This window comes from Alligator mississippiensis, chromosome 2 (genome assembly GCF_030867095.1).
Source record: "Alligator mississippiensis isolate rAllMis1 chromosome 2, rAllMis1, whole genome shotgun sequence".
Lineage (NCBI taxonomy): Eukaryota > Metazoa > Chordata > Crocodylia > Alligatoridae > Alligator > Alligator mississippiensis.
This window is the reverse complement of record NC_081825.1, coordinates 239,171,065-239,189,797: the sequence shown is the minus strand read 5'-3', so window position 1 is coordinate 239,189,797 and position 18,733 is coordinate 239,171,065. Positions and strand designations below refer to the sequence as shown.

Genomic DNA, 18,733 nt, shown 5'->3' with positions numbered 1-18,733 from the left:
AAATCATAATCATTAAACATGCCTATTAAAGCTCTGACAAGGCAGTTAGACTCTGTAGTGTGTTCTTGTACTGTGTTGCATTATAGCCCACCAACCTAGATTAATTTGCTGTACTCCAACCCGCCTTTTTGGGGGTGGGGAGGAGGAGTATTTTTTTTAGGTATGAAATTTACAGGATCTCCAATCAAATTAAAGGTGTCCCAGGGTCAGCCCGTGAAACTAAATTGCACCCTCGAGGGAATGGAAGACCCAGAGATGTTGTGGATGAAGGATGGAGCTGTGGTGCAGGGTGTAGACCAGGTGTACATTCCAGTAGATGAAGAACACTGGATCGGTTTTCTCAGGTACAACATGTGTGGAGAAGAAAGAATATCATGAAAGCTAATTGGTCACATTCTGCTGTTGGGTGCATCTGTGCAACCCCACACACAACACTGGGGATGAGTCGTTATAGCAGCAGTGCACAAGGGTAACTGAGAGCAGAATTTGACCTACAGTGTTGATCACCAAGGATGAGTTAAATTTCAGCTGGTGAAATCTGACTAGGTTCCTAGATTCTGTGGTGATGGGTGCTTTGCAAATAACCACAATAGACAGACAGGAAACCTCGAGGTAAAAGGCATTCTTTATCCTACCAGCTATCCTGTCTGTGGGCTGAAATCGTGAAGATGTTTTTAGCCATCTTTCTTTCCTCTCCCTTTTTGAAGAAAATAATTTAAGAACCTGTCTCCAGTTCTGGGTTGTGTATGTATCTGAATGGTGTGTCGATACTGTAACAAATCATTACTGGCAACAGAATGGCTGAAAAAATCAGTGATGGGAAGCAGAGTCTTTTGCTGTAATGCTCCAATTCAAATCCAGCTTCACTCCATTTAGGCTAAAAGTCATTGTTATCTAAAGTCTCATCCAAGGTCAGAAGTAGGTTGATGGTCTCAGCCCAGTTCCTAGTAAATAGCTATCCACCACCAGAATTAATGGCCTTGTTAGCAGTCTCAGTAGAGGCCGGAATGGGTGAGAGAAATGAGTGCTTGTCTGCACCACCTCCATGCTGTGCCCTGGACAGGCACCACGGACCGTTCCCATGTACTTGCTACCACTCAGCACGTGTGACATCCCAGAATGAGGCCAAGGCATCCATCGTCCTTAGAGTGGCACTGAGCACACATCAGTAACCACACTTAAGACAGAAAGTCTGAGTCTGGTGGGACGCTTGCCCAGAACTGCTTAAGGCAACAACATTATCTCGTATTTGGAATCTGGCACATGCTGAGTGGGAGCCAGTAAACAGGGTGTGCTGCACAACAGGAGTCCTGGGCGTGATGTCTTGTCAGCGTAGGCCAGCCTTATACTTTGAGGGCGTCTTAGTAGACCGGGGGTTGGCAACATTTTTGGACAGAGTACCAAAAACACCTGCAACCTTGACTTGTAAGATGTTGGTGTGCCGTGGGGTAAACAGCGGGGGGAGCTGCAAGGGGCCTGATCCTTGTTGTGGTGGTGCAGCCCCAGCCCTTTCACCACCGTCTGTCCCTAGGCATGTGCGCCCACCAGGGAGCCTGGGCTTCTCGCAGCGGGCAGCAGAGAGGCTGAAAGCAGCTGCACCAGGGTCTGTGGAGCCCTGGTGTTGCTTGTTGCTGGTGGCAGGTCAAGGTGGATGGTGGGGAAGTGGCTGAGGCTGCACTGCCACAACAAGGATTGGGCCCCTTGTCTCTCTCCCACTGTCTGCCCTGAAGCTCATTCGCCAAGCAAAATACCTTTGTGTGCCATGCTTTGGTGCTACTTCTGTCTGTGCTCTCTGTGCAACAGACTTTACTTTCTGTGGCTTTCATTCAGGCTCTTTTAAGAGCACTGGGTAGAAAAAGCAAACAACAAGTGTTTGTAAGATATTTTCACCTCATTTGTTCTAATAAACTCTGCAGTGCAGCTGGAAGGTTAAAGTCTGACTTGTATAAATATATTCTCTCTCACATTCATTAATGTTTTTCTTCCTCAGTCACTCCTCTCTTTCTGATTAAAAAGGTGAGGTACCCTAATTTAAAATCTGACTCTCAAGACCAGGTTTCACTCTTATTTGGAGCAGAGTGTTTATCATGCACGCCGTCCCTTCGGCATTCCACAAAGTAGCGCTCTTACTCCAGGCTGGCTCTACGCAGAGGCTCATAATACTGCCTCTGGAGCCGGTCCTCCATACCTTTTCATCAGCAGAAGGTGACCTCTAATTTATTCTAGGAATACTGCTGTCTTAAGCAAGATCTCAAGCTCTGTCTCACACATGGATGTTTTTTTCTGTCTCTGTGCGCCCTAAGCATGAGTATTTGGAACTGCCAGACTCAATCTAGAATTGCCCCTTCCCAAAGATGGGGCCCCTCTCCTCAAGCTAAACTAATCCAAAAAGCCTTGGAGTCTCCACTAACAGTCTATAAGAGTCCCTATGATTAATGTAGACTCCAGTAAACACTACTTGGATAAGAAAAATCCATGTACAGTAATCCACTTCATACATTACATCGCATAAGCAGTTGGCCTAGGATCCTCCTGCCTGGATGAGGGACCTGTCTGTTTTCCTTATGCGCTGTCATTCCCATGGCCTGATCTCCAGAGTCCTTTCTCATCCTTTCACCCTTCTCAACTGAAAATAAAATTCTGCACCTCCAGCACCAATTCTGAATGCTGGATCTAGATGTGGCCATATCTTCCTTCTGTTTCCTTTCTTCTCCTGAAGTGATTGTTTCAACCTCACGCCATTTTGTGACTTTCCTACAATCACTGTTTCAGAGCATGCGGCTAGATGGGCAGAACAGCTGACTTCATCTGAAGGTACAGCTCTGAAAATCAGGCCATAGTAGGAGCACTTTGTGCATTTCATCAAGCACACTCCCCATCCTCTCTTCCACCCCTGCACATTCACCCTATCCCCAAGACCAACTGATGCCATCAGAAAAGCAGGCATTGGATCTTCCTGCATGGCAGCAGATGCATGGCCACAACATCTCGAGGCTGCATTTTGTAATTGTATGATAAAAGGATGTTTGCGACTGGGGTCCTTGGTGCAGGAGACTATGGAGTCTTCACTCCTGGAGCCAGATTCTGCCCCTGGTTACACCTGTGTAAATCTAGGGGGAATGGTGTTAAAATCAATGTGGTTACCTCAAATTTACAGTAGTAGGGAGCAGAATTTCTCCCCTGGATTTGAAGTCCATTAGTTTGATATCAAGTAGGCTCCAGTTGTGGCCTCACTGGCAGAGATGCAATCCTCTTGACAACCGCTTGACTCTCTGAGGATAGAATTTGGCACAAATGACATAAATCGGCAAATGACTGAAGTCACTAGTTGAGGTTCTGTCCCTGTGCATTTTGTGGTATGAGTAGAGCAGTTAGCTAGGAGCATTCCTAGGGTAAGAATAATGCTGAGTATAATACAATCCAGTTCTGACTCATCTGTTGTTATACGAACGTGTGGGGGACAACTCGTATCGCCCAAGCAAAACACAGTGTTCTCTGTAGGCTTATGGATTGGAGCTGCTGGCTAGGAATTGTTTAGTTGTCCCAGTACCCATCCTTGCAGATAAGCTTGGGTCCCTGGAGTCGCCAGTTAATTCTTAACTTCTTTATGTTTTCAAGGTAGTTGAATGAAGTGCCATGTTGTTTTTTCCTCTGTGGATATTTCAGATGAGGGCCTGTCTGCTCTGTTTTGTAGGGATGTAAGACCCTTAAACACCTTCCTAAGAAGTAGGAGTCTCCTCTCTCCACTGTTGTGCTGCATGCTTTGTGCTGGTTCTAGTGCCCTCCTCAGAGCTGGCTGCATATCAGTGGTGCAGTGTGCATATGTGGTTTGCCAAGTGCGAGGGATGACAGGTGCTTTAATAATGTAAAATATCAATGTGGTTTTTGACTCGTTTCAGCTTGAAATCCGTCGAACGGACAGATTCTGGGAAGTACTGGTGCCAGGTTGAGTACAGGGGGAAGAAGGAAGAATCGCAGCAAGTGTGGCTCATAGTGGAAGGTAAGGAGGAGTAGCGTTGGCTTCCTCTCAGGATTTTGTCTTGTGTTGGGGACATTAATCTGCTGTTGTCAAGAAGTGGTGAGAGAAGATTTGCTACAGTTTTTCACAGCAGTGGACAGTCACAGTAAATATAAGCTACCACAAAGGGCTAACTATGGAGCAGGAGTAGGAAGTGAGAGTGGTAACAGATGAACTAAGAGAGAATGTGTTGGTTTATGGTTTCTCATTTTTTAAATCTGTAGAGCACAAAGTGAGTGAAAGATCCTCTCATGAGCATACCTCCCCTTCCTGGCCTCATGAATATACCTCCCCTTCCTCCCTTGCTACTTGGGTCTTCAACTGGCTCATTCTGCAGATCACCTGGAAGAGCTCCATGGATCATTGCTCATCCACAGTCTACAGTGTTAGCATCAGTGTTTTAGTCCTAGGGGAAGCGTTTAGCTTTGGAATTTCCATAAGTGGTATTGCTTCAAGTAGCAGTGTTTTTTGACTACAGCAGAGTCTCCTCAACCTGAGTTTTTAATCTTGGATGTGTGTTACACAGCAAAGTGGCCTTGTAAAGAGACAGCTTCTGCACATTTGTATCCTAGCCAGATTGGGAGCTCTTTACAGCCTGCAGCCTTCTGTGGCTGTGATCTTATTATGTCTTGCAAGTGGAAAGTAATAGGGTTGCTCAGTATTTAGATGGGAAATCTGCAGGAGCAGCCCATTTGCAGTCAAAACTGTTGCTGATTCAATAGGCAGCATTCTTCTTTCTGGGCTGGGGTCCCAGCATTCTGGGGTACTGATGTTGGAAGTGCTATTGTTTTGGATGGACATTTTTAAACCAAGATTCTAGTCATTCATAGTTGACAAAGTGGTCATAGAGGTTTTCACAAGAATAGGGATGCATTTTGTCCCCTAGTTTTTCCTCTGTAGTTTTTCAGTGTTCAGTGGCTGTCATGTTCTACTCCAGAGGTGACTGCATTGATATTTTGTGGGGGGGGGGGGTGCTGAGCCTTAAATATACAATCTTCATTTAGCTCTAGCATCCTTCAGTATGAACTACTATGCAAACAGAGATTATGTTGTTGAGACAAATTTGAATGCATTCCTGTGATTGATCAATTGATTTTTTTTTTTTTCCCCATCTAAAATTCAAGGTGAAATAACGTAATCTTTTCTCAGAAAAATACTGTGCGTATGTGTGTTGTTTCCTATACTCAAGCTACAGTGTTTGGCCTTATGAGAGACTTTCTTCAAAACTTAGAAAAACAGCTTTGAAACTGGCTCCTATTTAGAATATAGAAGTCTGTCTTACATAAAACATGACAGTATTTGATACCTGGAGAGGTAACACAATAGGTTCACTGTGGTCAGTGTGGCTCCTTCAAAAAGAAGGGTTAAGTTTCCTCTAGAACTTTCTCTCCTTGAAATGACTCATCTCACAATGTGACTAATACAGATAGTAGCACTGGCCTCTGATGTGTTCACAAAATAAGTGACTGTTGTATCTGGAAGACTTTTCCATTGAGTTAACCCTATCTACAGGCCAAGCTATGGAAGAAGGTTGGCCCAGTAGTTTGGCTGCCAGCTTGGGGCTGGAAAGATCAAAGTTCAATTCCTTGCTTTGCTACCAATTTTTCTGTGTGACCGTGGGCAAGTCATTTAACTATTCTGGTCCCCATTTTCCCCATATATGATGTGGGGAAGCTACCTCATCAAGGTGTTGTAAGGATAAATCCATTACGGGCTCTGGCATTTGGCTAGTGTGGTGATAGGCTCTATATCGCAAGATAGGTAGGCAGCTTGACGCTACTGTTAGTGTAAGTTTGGTTCTTTTTAATTATCTGTTTTTTCTCAACTGCAATAATCTCTGCAAAAGTGGGGAAAACCTGGAGAATCCTGAAGTACTCCCCTCAAGAACCTGTGCAGGTCATTAGAGTTACCTGGAGTCCCATGGAAAAATGGCAGTAGGGAGGGACTCTGTTCATGCAGAGGACAGGCATGTCACTGCATTGTAATCTAACTTCCAACAGAAGTAAGGCAAAGGGGCATAGGAGTGACCCTGGCTGCAGGCTGGGAGGTTTACTCGGCTGCTGACCTCGCTCTTCTTTAGTTATGCCTACGATAAAAGAGAAGATAAAGTGTGCTGATGGGCACTCCCGCTACGCACACTAAACAGCACAGTTAAGCCCTTTCTTTCCTTCCTCTGCCTCACAAATGAAAACACTAACTTAGATGATCTATTTTTTAATGAAATGTTTATTCCTGCTCCTGTCACTCCAGAAAGGACAGTGTGAAAGGGGGTAAGCAAGACATGAGGAGAGTTGCTTGATGGATAGAAAAGAAGGATTGGGAACCAAAATTTTAAACTTGAGTGGTGAAATGTTGGGCATCTAACATTTTCAGGGTATAAGCACACAAACAACTTGCCATGAGTTTAAAAGGAGGGGGAGAGGACAGTGGATGGAATTTACCATATCACATGCTTCATGGAACTGCCTGTGTACACGTTCCAAAGTGGAAGCTAAACTGTGGCAGCTTAGCCTGTGAAAGAAAGGCCAAGTACCATAGTTTAGCTTTCATCTACCACAGAGTAAGAGCATGCACTTAGGTACTTACTAAGCAGTACCTGATTTGTGATAAAGCCCTGAATCCTTTTATCTCATGGTAAATGGTTTGTATGCTCATACCCTTAATCACCTTTATAAATACTCTGATTTTTCTGAGGGGTTTAACAACTGCAGCTCCCAGTCATTAAGGCCAGTTGTCTACGTGGCAAAGGACAGATTTAAAGTGCTATAACTTCAGCATCCAAGTTCCCAGAGCAGGAATATCATTGACTCCACAGCTGTTCTTAGGTGATTGTTCTGCAGCAATTTTCGGAGTCCTTTTTCCATTTTTGGGTCAGGAGAGTGGGTCATTTGCTTTTGGATGCAAATATTGCCCCTGCTATTGATGCTTGGCCCTCCAAGATTTGAGTACTGAGCGGTGGTCTGTATTGAACTGCACTTTTAAATCAGGCAAGAAACTGAAGTTCAAGCAGGTTATAATAGCCTTCTTTAGGTGATGTAGCTCACCAGAAGCATGTGTCAGCTCTATTGCCTTTAGGTGACTGGTTGAAGTGGGTTGTCTGTTTTAGATTTATAAAAAGCCCTGAGTGGTTTGGGACTTTGATATGCAAGAGACCACATCTCTCACTTTCTCAGCTGTATTGCAGTTTGATATACTGTGGTGATAAGCCACTAAGATAAGAGTGCTCCAGGTACAGTCCACTGAGATGATCAAGTTGTCCTTTCCTCAGTGTGAGCCTGATCCAAAACTCATAATCAATGGGAGTCTTTCCATTGACTATGTTAGGGTTGCCAAAAGCAGTATCTGTGAAGCATCCTCACCTTGGAAAATCAATGCTCGCCATTATCCTGAAGTTGCCTGACACTACTGGCTTTGACGTCAAAGCCAGTAAGGCCTGTCAGTTCAGGCTTTGGAGGAAGGGCACAATAAAGGTCCTTGGTTCTTGCAAGCGATACATTATTTCATGCCATCATTGGCTAATTCTTTTCCAGACTTTGGGTGAGGTTAAACTGCTGGTTCAATGTAGTCATTGGACTGAATTTTTAATCCTAGAAGCAGGAATAAAATGGAATAAAAACAGTTGGTACATCTAAGAATATTGGTTCTAGCTTCTCTGGACCCCAGTTCTCTCTGTAAAGGGGGGTGGATAATATTAACATAAAAAAATCCACTTCATTGGGGCATTTTGCTATTTAATCTATTTACTAAGGGACTTTCAAAAGCACCTCAGGGAGCAGGTACCTGACTCCTGTTTACTCTGTTGGAGTTCGGGTCATTATGTCCTGGTGGGCTTCTAGGAAATGTGAACCTTTGTATTTGCAAAATGCTTAGAGGTGCTCAGATGGTGGGTGCTTTGTCAGTGCTGCATACAAAGGTTATTGGAAGCTAACAAAGAGGCAGAAAGAAAGACTGAAGATACAGTAGCTTGGTGTTTGCTTTTCTAGGTGTGCCCTACTTTACTGTGGAGCCTCAGGATGCATCTGTTTCCCCCAACGCCCCATTTCACATGGCCTGTGCTGCTGTTGGCCCTCCTGAACCAGTAACCATTGTTTGGTGGATGGGAGACTCCAGAGTGGGGCTTCCCGACATCTCTCCTTCCATCCTGAATGTGTCAGGTAAGACTGCCTGCAGTGTAAAGAGTGCAGAAAGGAAAAGTGGGGAAAGATTTCTCTTGTTAACGCACAGCAAAGTCTGCAGTGATACTGGATAAATGTGTAACATGAGATTAGGCCTCAGCTGAGCTGTGGTGCAAATAAGTCTCGTCTGTACAGCAGAGGCCACTCAATGGTGTAATCGTTCCCTAGTACACTTTCCATGGCACAAACCAGATGGAGCTTACAGTGGTGTAGTGGGGACTGTGGTAAGCATGGTACTAGAAGATGACCTGTCAGGGACTCTAACTTCACTGCAAGGAGTATATATGTTCTTGTTTTTAGCAAACTGTTTTGCTGTAACATCTGGTCTATGGGTCCAAATAGCATGCAACATGATTGGAGATATCATTCCCTGCAGCCAGACCATTTTTTCTTGCCTACGTTCCTACTGAAACCTGTGGCCCGCTCCATTGGGAACCCTGGTGGATGCTGTGCTTTCCCTGTCCCCTGCAGCCATGTTGGACACCTGCACAATTAATCTCACAATTAAAATGGTGTGAATGCATTATTGTGGAAGGTGACGAATTGACAGCCTTGGAGAGCAGAGTCCTGTCTCTGCCCCAGAGCAGGCACAAGGCAGATGGCAGGAGTGCAACCTTTCCCATCAGTGTGTATCAGCTCTGAGCCAGAAGGGGACAAGTCAAATGAATAGGTAATTTGGCCTTTCTGCTGAGACTGCCAACAAAGGAAGGGTAACTGGAATGTGACTGTCTGGCCCCTAGAACCTATTCTGCATCTGTCCGCTTCTTTTCAGTTGGCAACCAGACGACCATTGGGTGATAATGTTTTATGATGTGTTCACCCCTGGGCCAAATCTGAATTGGCAATTTAGAGACAAAAGACTTTTTATGTGCCAAATTCATCTCCATTAAAGTTAATATGGTTACACTAACAGTGAATTTGGTTCTGTGCGTCTCTGACCGTCCCTTGATCCTTCCAGTCATATAAATTAGGTTCAATGGGAAGACTTAATATGTAAATCGAAATTCAGGTTGCAGTTTGTGGTGGTTTTGTCATCCGCTCTCTCTTTTGTGGAGCTACTTTGTATTGTTACAAGAAGGAAGTTCAAGTTGCTCCGGTATGATATAATCTGTCAGTCAGAGTGGAAACAGGAGTGATACACTATCAGGAGGGGAAAGATGCCCAGGAAGCAGTCTCTCTTCACCCACTATCCTGATGTTATGACTTCTCAGAGAATTGGTTTTGTAGGGGAAATGACAAAGGGCCACAGAAGAAGGCTGGTTAGTCATCATGGCACTAAGGGTGCTGTGAGGGAAAAGTGGATGGGAGCTTTATTGCATGTCAAATGCTCCACACAACTGCCCATATGCAGAGTCTTATACTGTGGTAAATCAAAGCCAAACAGAGGTATTTTTTATCCTTGGTAGAGCTAATAGAGCTCTGTAATGCTAAGTTGCTGTGAGTAAGCTGCTACTTGCCTTGTGATAAGGGCATGTACACAGGCAATTACAGTAGAACAGCTGATATATGGTAAAACCTCACCTTTTTTTATCCTGATGTAAGGACATAGCACTGAGAACAATTTACATTTTGTGCTGTAAATTGCTTCCTTGTTGTCTGCACTGGAATCTTGGTGCATTTGTTCTTCCTCCTATACCCTAAACATATGGGAGCCAAGGGTGTCTGTACACATGCCGAGAGGCTGCTCTGATGCACTGTAATTACAGCACATCAGAGCGGGCTCGATTAATCTAGTCTGTTGGAGTGTGCTAATTGGCATGCTGTAGCCAGCCTTCACAGCCCTGCCAGCACTGTACCTAGACTCCTGACGGCCCCAGGTGAACTTTTAGTATTGGCCTCCCCTTCACCAGAGGTAGTAAAAATAATAATCAGACAATGGAAAAAATTACCATTTTGGGGCCTCAGGTGGCTGCCCAGTTCACCCACGCCTGTGTCCGGCCCTTGGTCCCTGTTCTCCAAAATGGCGCCGAGGGCACTTTAAAACTCGTTCGATGAGCTTTAGGTAAAGTGAGCCCACCGCCATTTTGAAGCATGGGGACACTGATACATGAGATGCTCTGGGTGCTTTAATGAGAGCGGCTCTCAGAGCTGCTCTATTTAACGCACGCCCTTCCCCCCAAGCACATATGAAAACGCTCCATGAGGCTAGCTTTTCCTGGTCTAAGCTGACATTGCTCTGAGCATTAGACCTAAGAAACAATGTTGTTAGCTAGTGGAAAGTCCGTTCTTACTATCCTTCCGCAGAGTCCTGGGGTGGTGGCCAACTGGGATGCGCTCTCATTCTAGGGATTCAACCCCTGCCAGGCAGAGAGGTACTTAGATCTAAAATAGTGAATGGTCTGTCATGTTTATCTTGTCCTCTTCAAACCAGGAGGAGGATTAAGGAAAATAAATCCTCTGTACTGGAAATTCAACTAGCAGTTACTTAGAACATATCCCATTCTAGTAGTCCCTGGGCTTTGCCTCTTGGTCTTGCCTTTGAAACAGCAAACAGCTTTCAGGGCTTGAAGCTGCATATCCCAGTAACGAGTGGTCACAGTGCCCAGGCCTGTTAGAACAAGGTAAATTTTGGGGGCAGAGAGGGTGAGAGAATGAGCTTGGTTTGGTAGAAGAAAGTATGGAATTAGTAAAGAAAATAATAGTTATTAAAGCGGTAACTAACTAAAGCAAATGTCTTGATCTAAACAAACAATTGGCCCCTGGCTGATGTGGGGAGCAGACTGCTGTGTTGGGAAAGCAGGGCTGCCAAGCAAGCATTTGGGTGGGGGGAGGAGAGGAATCTGGGTTCACAAGGTCTATTGTAACCCCTCTGGGGCAAAGATGATGTGTTTCTCTGCCTACTACAATCTGGCCACTACTGCACTTTGAATAATAGCAATACTGCCTGGTCTGTTGCCAGCTGGAATGCTTTTCTCAGTGGTTGGGTGGGATAAATGGAAGATATTAAAATGCTTCACTCTTTTATTCCCTGCAGTCTCTCCTTTCTTCCACCTCCTCTCCACCATCCCTCCTGCTTTTCATTCTCTGTCAATTTCAGTCCTGCTGAAGATGAGTCAGATGCAGCGAAGGCAGGCATGGTGCAAGCTACTCGCTGCACACAGCTTGAAGAAAGCATCTCCCACCTAACCTGCAAGCACAGCTGCCATTTCAATCATTGGCCTGTCTTGAACAGAGCCTTATAGAGCAGGCTAGGGGAAAGCACAGTGATGGCAAGTGCTGGATTTTCTTCTCCAGGTGACTTTGCCAGTGCATCTTAAATCTGATTAATTTGGAAACACTCATCTTGGGCTTCTCAGAGTTGTCTGTCAACAACAGTCCTGCAGTATGCTTTGAGATGCAGAGGCCTGACCCTGCCATGCCCTGTCCATCATCTAGTGACTTATATCCAGGCGAGCTGGGTGTCAGTACTGTTCTGCTTCACTAGCATTTCGTGTCCACTTCACACTCATTTTGCATTGTTGTGTATGGCTATTCAGGGTGAAGGGCAAGGGGCAACCTGTCTCTAGGCTGGAAGCACCAAACCCTGTTTCCTTGTGACTTAAACTAGATTCATAGCCTGTTTGCTGTGCATTAGATTTTTGGATTTCAGTTGTGCCCAGAGCTCTTGATGAGCATCAGGTATCTGCTGCAATAGGCAGGGAGTAAACACATGGGTAAACATAGGCCTTGCCCACAAAACTCCCAATCAGTGAGTGCAGCTAACAATCAAAGGGAAGCAGGGGCAGGAGGCTGAGGTTAGTAATAACAAAACAGCAGGCATGAGGAGAGAGCTCCCAGCTTCACACTACTGCTTCCAGCTTCTCTTGCTTTTGGTGTTCTGTGTAAAACACCAGTGGGGGGGGCTCCTGTACAATCCCACATGGTCTTCATTTTATACGAAGCAAATGACATGTTAATTGCACACAAAAAAAATCCACTTGCATCCAGTTCAGGTCCAGTTGCATGTATGGTATGAGTTGGATGTCAAACATAATTGAAATTCTGCTGGAGGTTGAAGCAGGATTATATAGCCATTTGTGTTTCTTTGTTTTTCTTTCCTTGGCCTATCTCCAGGTATTAATCAAAGCGCAGTTTTCTCCTGCGAAGCCCACAATGTAAAGGGACTGTCTTCATCCCGGACAGCCACTGTCCAAATTAAAGGTGAGAGAACTCCTGTGTGAGAGAGTGGCCGGGGGAGTCCCATATTTGGGAGGGGATGAAGGGGTGATGTTGACTTCACAGGCTGTCTCCGAGTTGCCTTAGAGCTGTGCTGGTTACAGCTCTGAGCAAATGAAACAATGCACTGTGCTATAATGGCTTCTCACTGTTTGATATGCAGGCCCATATCCCTGCAGTGAAATTGGCAATTGAAAACAAACCACAGCTGAGTCAGGAAACATGGTGTAAAATAACAGATTTTCCTTAGAAATGAGAGAGTCAAGGCAGCAGAATCATTTGTTAAAGATATGGCTGGATGTAATCTAAAAGTGTAATGAGAAATCTTCCTTCCCAGAGACAGATGAGTCTCTGGAGCTGGAGAGACCTTTCCCTCCTTTTTGCAATGTACTGGTATCTCATTAGACACTGAAAGGAGAGAGGGAAAGAGATCGCTAGGGGCCATTAAAATGCACAGATTGACAATGCTTTTATGGATTTTTGTGTTTGGTACCCTTTAAAATCTCATTTTAAATGAAGGATTTCTAGGCCTTCCATAAACAAACATCTCTCTGAGTCCCTTAGCCTTTGTCATGTTCTCCCTTCAGCCAAATAACTGAAACAAGAGAGAAATAATTGCATATCTCCTCCCCCCGCCCCCCCAACCTTCCTCTGAGGGCACCTTTGTGTTTGGCATTTTATTTTTTTAATTGTATGTTAACAACACAATATCTAACCTGATTTTTTTAAAATTTGGGCCTAGACGCATCATGCACATTTGTTCCCAGCTAGGGCTAAATACAATTGGGAACAAACAGGTGTGTCTAACCAGAATTTACTATCATGCTGGTTAATGCGTTAAAATTTAATAGCCAAGTTTAGACCGACACTTCATGGGTTATGTTTTCCTTTATGGTGACCTCCCTCAATGCAGCTGCCTCTTCTGCTGTTATGTATAACATAATTCGAAAACATTTGGTGCTGTCACCCGAAAAGCTTGTTTATACATGGAAATTAGCTGTTGCAGAATAGCTCCCTCTGCGGCCACTTTTATTCTGGGATATGAGTGCCTTTTTCCTACTTGGCTTAACTCACAAATCTGTTGCCCTTTAAATTCATGCTGTATCTTAATCTGAAATACATTTAATGTATAGACAAGCTAAATAAAGAACAGACTCCTTTTTCAGTAAACTGAACATAAAGAAGCAGGCTGACTTCAAGGATAAGAGTTTTCATATATTTTGTAATAATTGCATTTAGTTGCTCTTTTCAAACTATTTCACAATCAGACAGCAACACATGAATCTCTCCAGCCCCCCTGGGATGTGATAGTTTGTAGACAGAGGAAGGGAGGCACCAAGAGGTTCAGGGGCTCGCCAGAAGTCACAAAATTTGCTGCACTGAAGGAGAAAAGGACTCAAGCTTTCATATTCCCGACCGTGTGCCATAGGCTCTTGTATTCCATTCCTCAAAAATATGTTGAAAGGAATAGTTATAAAGTGAGGGAAGCTTGTTTGTTAACAAATGATCCAGGCTGCTGATCTGGCTCTGTTCCCATTTAAGTAAAGGGCAAAACTTCTGATGGCTTCAGACAGAGCAGAACATGTAGGAAATGCATATTTAGGTCTTGATCCGACAGATATGCGTTCTTTCTCTGAAGCATGTGAGTAATCCCATTGACTTTAAAGAAGCTGCTTGTGTGAGGAAAGCTAGGTACGTTTATGGATCAGGTCTTGCTGTTTCACAGATATATGGGGTCTCTGGGTCTCTAATTTATTACTGACTCTCTTCTCCTATGTCTGCATGGACAAACATTTTTTGATGGGACAATTACAAACTGTTAAAATCTCCTTCCCCCTCCTGTTTCATTGTTGTGGTTCATTATGCACTCCCAGTGATGCCCACAATGTGCTGGGTACATTCCAAAAGAAAATTACTATTATTGTAGCTCCCACAGGCAGCAATCAAGTTTAAAGACTCATTATTCTAGGCACTCTAAAACCGCAGAATAAGAGGGTATGTCTTCACTGTAGTTAACTTATCTTAACAATCAGCTTTTTCTTTTTCCATTGGTGTTGCACTCACTTACGTGACACTGACATTTCTGGGGTTCTGTCCCATAGTTCTTCATGATGCAGTAAATCGAGTCACTGAATTTTTTTTCAGGGATTTTTGGGGAGAACGTTTGTCCCTTTCTGATCTGAAAGGGGAAGACTTTGGGTGGGAGGTCTTACTGTGCTCGAGTAGCGGTAGCCTGCATTCATTCTATATAGTGAGCATGTTCACAGTTGGCAGTCTGTGCTCCCTAGAGCTAGAGCCTGTATCCCTTGATGAACCTGCCATCTTGAAGCACTATCTTGCTGGAGTTAAAGATTTTTGCATGTAGCAAAAGCTTGAGTTAGAGGCAACATTTGAATTATAATCTGAGCTCACTTTGCAGTGAAAACAAACCCACAGACATTTATTTCCCCAAGGAGCTTATAGCCTAAATTGTAAAGACAGACAAAAGCTAGGACACAAAAAGTTACTATCTTATTACATGGAAACCAAGGCACAGCACTTAAGTTATTTATTCATGCAGGAAGTCCATAGAAAGGAGACTTGCGTTTTATCTCTCAGCCTGAGTACCAACCTAATATCAACCTCAAAGCCCCTCTTCTGTTAAGAAAGCACCGTTCCTGCCCTGAGACCTTGTAACACTTGTAGGATGATGAAGACTTGCTTAATGCCACCTTCTCTCATAGCCTTCAGTGTAGGAGTCATACAGATGGACAGGACCTGACTGGAATATGCTGCACTCTTAACTATTGTCACCTGAGAAATGGCCTCTAGAGAGCATATGTTAGAGCAGACTTCAGGCTGCTTTTACTAATGCGCGTGGTTGAACTGACTTCTGGGAGTACAAAGAACATTGTAGGTATAAAGGTGATTTAAAACTAACTTCCTCTCACCACTGAGTGCAGTCCAAGAGAAATGGAGAATCTGGCCTTTAAACTGAAATATATCTCTTGTTCCATGGACTCTCAGGCCTTTGAAATATGACACATTAGACCACTCTTCCATATAAAAGTCAATTCAGAGAGAGAATTGTTTAAGAGAACAAAGTAGAAGATTATTTTAAGGAGGAATCCCTGTCAAACAGGCATATAAGTTTCCATTGGCAACAATCGGGGACTATCTCCAAAGGCCTGCTTTGGTTCAGCTTCATTACAGTTCATGGCTTCATTGAGTTTAAGATCCAAGCTCCAAGTTTCCTCTATGTGCATATCTGCTCAGTTCTGTGTGTATTAAAGAGTTTTCCCCTCCCTCCCTGCTTTTCTTGTAGCAATGCCTCTCCCACCTGTCAATGTGACGGTAACCCAAGTCACCAGTTACAATGCCAGCATTACGTGGGTTCCAGGATTTGATGGTCGCTCTCCCCTTCGCTCTTGCACTGTTCAGGTATGGCCTTCGAGACTCCCTGCCCTGTATGCACAGTGGGATTTCTCTGATCTGTCTCATGGCTAGGCCTTCTCTCAGATATTTGTAGGCCTTAGTTTTACAACATGGGAGCCTAAAGGAGAGAACTGAAGTCCCATTTAGACACCTAGAGAGGTACCCGATTTTTCAGGGGTGATGAACTCCTATAGTTCTAGTTGAGCTGAGCAAAATATTTGTGTGTTCAATACCTCTGAAAATCAGACCATTTAATTAGGTTACTAAAGACAACTCCAGGTGCTTAACTTCAGGCAAAATGTAACCTTAGGCCCCTGCTACACTTTACATATATTACACTGTTAACTGGTTAATCACGCAATAAATTTAGACCAGCCATATGTGCAAAGTTTTTATTACACCATAAAAATGACTATCCAGCCATAAAAAAAAAAAAAAAAAAAAAGCCAACCAGCTACAAAATTAATGCTTGAAAATGTGCAACAACTCTAGCTGGTTTCTATCCTGCTTTAACTTGATCATTAGGACTGTGCAAAGCTTCGGTATCTGATTCAATTCAGAGGAGATATGGCCCAATTCAGTGGTTGAATCTTTGAATCTGAATCGAATCAGGAGACCCATTAAAAGGTCTGAATCGAATTGGAAGCCTCCAGATTGATTCAGAGAGATTTGCAGATTCAGAAGGCTTGCAGCAAACAGAACCTGAGAAGAGGGAGGGAGATGGGGTGATCTTCCATATATGGAAAAGGCATAGCTTGAGGTGTACTTTCACAGAAAACCCTGCACCTACCTTTAAACTTAGCAAGCTTCATGCTCTCAGAAGGGGCTACCGTCCCTGCTGTTTTCGTCCAAATCTACAAAGAAATGACAGTTATAGGTATTTTAGTGACTCTCCATTATAGTTTATGGCCGAAACTCCGAATCCGAATCGGCCAAATCGAATTGGGACAGTGATTCGGATCACTGTCCGTCTGAATCAGCTGAATCCAAAGTGAATACTTGCTGCTTCTCAGGAGCCTATTGAACATGTGGTGGGGCCCCTAGTGTTGCATGCTTTGTTTGGAAGCTGGATCACTGAGCTAGTGACAGTGAACCAAGCAGAATGAAGCAATGATTCCTACAACAGAACAGGCCTGTGAAACTAGCCATGGTCCTTAACTGAGCGGTTTGTAACAGCTGTGAATGTTGGGCAATGTTCACACACAGGCCCCTTGGCTCCCCTCCCTGATTACAGCATTGAGGTGAGCTTCAGGGGATCCCCTTTGTGATGCTGACAGCTGGTACTGGAGGAGAGAGGGGTGATTAGAAGCACAAATATAAACCAAAGCACCAGTGCAGCACAAGCTAACCTGCTTTTTCTTGGGGAGAGGGATGGGAAGGAGGAGAGCTTATGCTCTGATGTTTATATCCCAAATAAAAGCAAGCGTTGTCTTAATGAGGTTTATTTTAACCCCCTGGCAGAAGAGAGTAGCTGGATACAGCTGATCATTCTCATCTTGGGTAATGTTTTGTGTTGGCTGCTGTTCTTGTTTATGAACCAAAATGAATTTCTTCCTGCACTCACAGTGCTGAGTTGGCCCCAGTTGGTACAGCCTATTCTTCCTGGCTTGCATGCTCATCAGCCTCAACAATGCTAATCTCTCTGGGTTGTGAGCTCCTCCTCTCCGTTTTGGAGTGGGAGAGCTAGAGAGAGAGCAGAATCAAAGGAGCTCAGATTCCATCCACTCAGCAGTCTCTAGCTGCTTTTCTAAGCCACGCAGACCATTCCCTCCATGCTGGGAGAATGGAGTCTCCGTGCTTGCATCTCGGATCGGGTGAACTCAACAATAAGACTCCATTTACAGAAAAGTGTTAGACCAAGGGAGCTGAGCTTCCTGCTGTGGTTTTGGCACCAGAAATATTATGTTTCATCCTTCCCTGTCTCCCTGTCCCCGTGGCTCTGATTCTTGCAAGAGCCATTGACCCACATTTCCATGTGAAAATGCAGTCTCTGGCCCCCAGTGAGTGAACGATTGTACTTCTACTAGGAGGGGTACAGAAGGAGGGAGTTGTTGGCTCTTGTTTGTTTGGCACACTATGGGTCAATGCACCATTGACTCAGAGGGATGGAGCTGCTCACATGAAGAGGCTAAAATGTTGCTCATCTCATTCCTTTCAGCACTGGAAGTATTCAGAGGGTGAGGGTGGGGAATGAATGTAGGTTCTTTGCCTCCCCACAGGAAGTTGAAGAGAAGCCTAACCAGAATGGCAGAATTGTACATTTAAAAAAAAAAATAAGTGATAGTTTCTACCCGGGTTAGGATGACACTGATTGACAATAAGAGCAATGTGTTTGTCTATTATAGACTGTACACAAGTCAAGATTCCTTTGTTTTAGTACCTAAGCAAATTTATAGTCTGAAGAGTGTGTGTGTGGTGGGATGGGGGAGAAGGAGGGCGATGGGGAGCTGTTATTAATGAAAATAAAGTTGGCAAATACAGTTTCACCTTTATCAGAATGTCTAAGTTCTGTTCCCATCTTTTCTAATTGTGTGCTGACTCTGCAAGCTACCCAGTGGATTCCTCTAGGGGTGCACTGATAAAGATTTTTTATTTTTTTTTTTAACAATACCGGTGGCCAATTATTAACCAGCCATATCAGCCAATACTGATCCAATAAGCAATATGCAGCCTAGCGGCTTTGAGAACAGCATGCGGCTGGTAAGTCTGTGGGACATGTAGGGGTATATCAAGGCCCTCCACGGTGAGGGAGAGAGAGGGGCAGGCACTGCCCAGCCGGGGCAGGGCATGGGATGGAGCCACGGGTGGCTTGTCCTGGTAGTTGGAGAGAGGGGGTGGCTCCCTGCTGCTGTGCACACCCCTGGGGGAGGCATGGGGACATGTGCCCCCCAGATTTGTGCACGGGACAAGGGCAGGCTGCCTGCTGTGTGCTCAGAGCCAGGGACTGTGCCAGCCTCTTCCTGGTGGGGTG

General features: G+C 44.5%; 1 protein-coding gene across 1 annotated transcript in view; it reads left to right on the top strand.

Annotated features, from left to right (window-relative positions):
- Nucleotides 1-18,733, top strand: part of TYRO3 (TYRO3 protein tyrosine kinase) — a 73,463-nt gene that overhangs the window by 4,521 nt on the left and 50,209 nt on the right. The window contains exons 3-7 of the mRNA XM_059721347.1: nucleotides 161-344; nucleotides 3,900-4,000; nucleotides 8,002-8,172; nucleotides 12,247-12,333; nucleotides 15,653-15,768. Of these exons, the coding sequence (XP_059577330.1) occupies nucleotides 161-344; nucleotides 3,900-4,000; nucleotides 8,002-8,172; nucleotides 12,247-12,333; nucleotides 15,653-15,768 (659 nt within the window). The remainder of the gene's footprint in view (nucleotides 1-160; nucleotides 345-3,899; nucleotides 4,001-8,001; nucleotides 8,173-12,246; nucleotides 12,334-15,652; nucleotides 15,769-18,733) is intronic.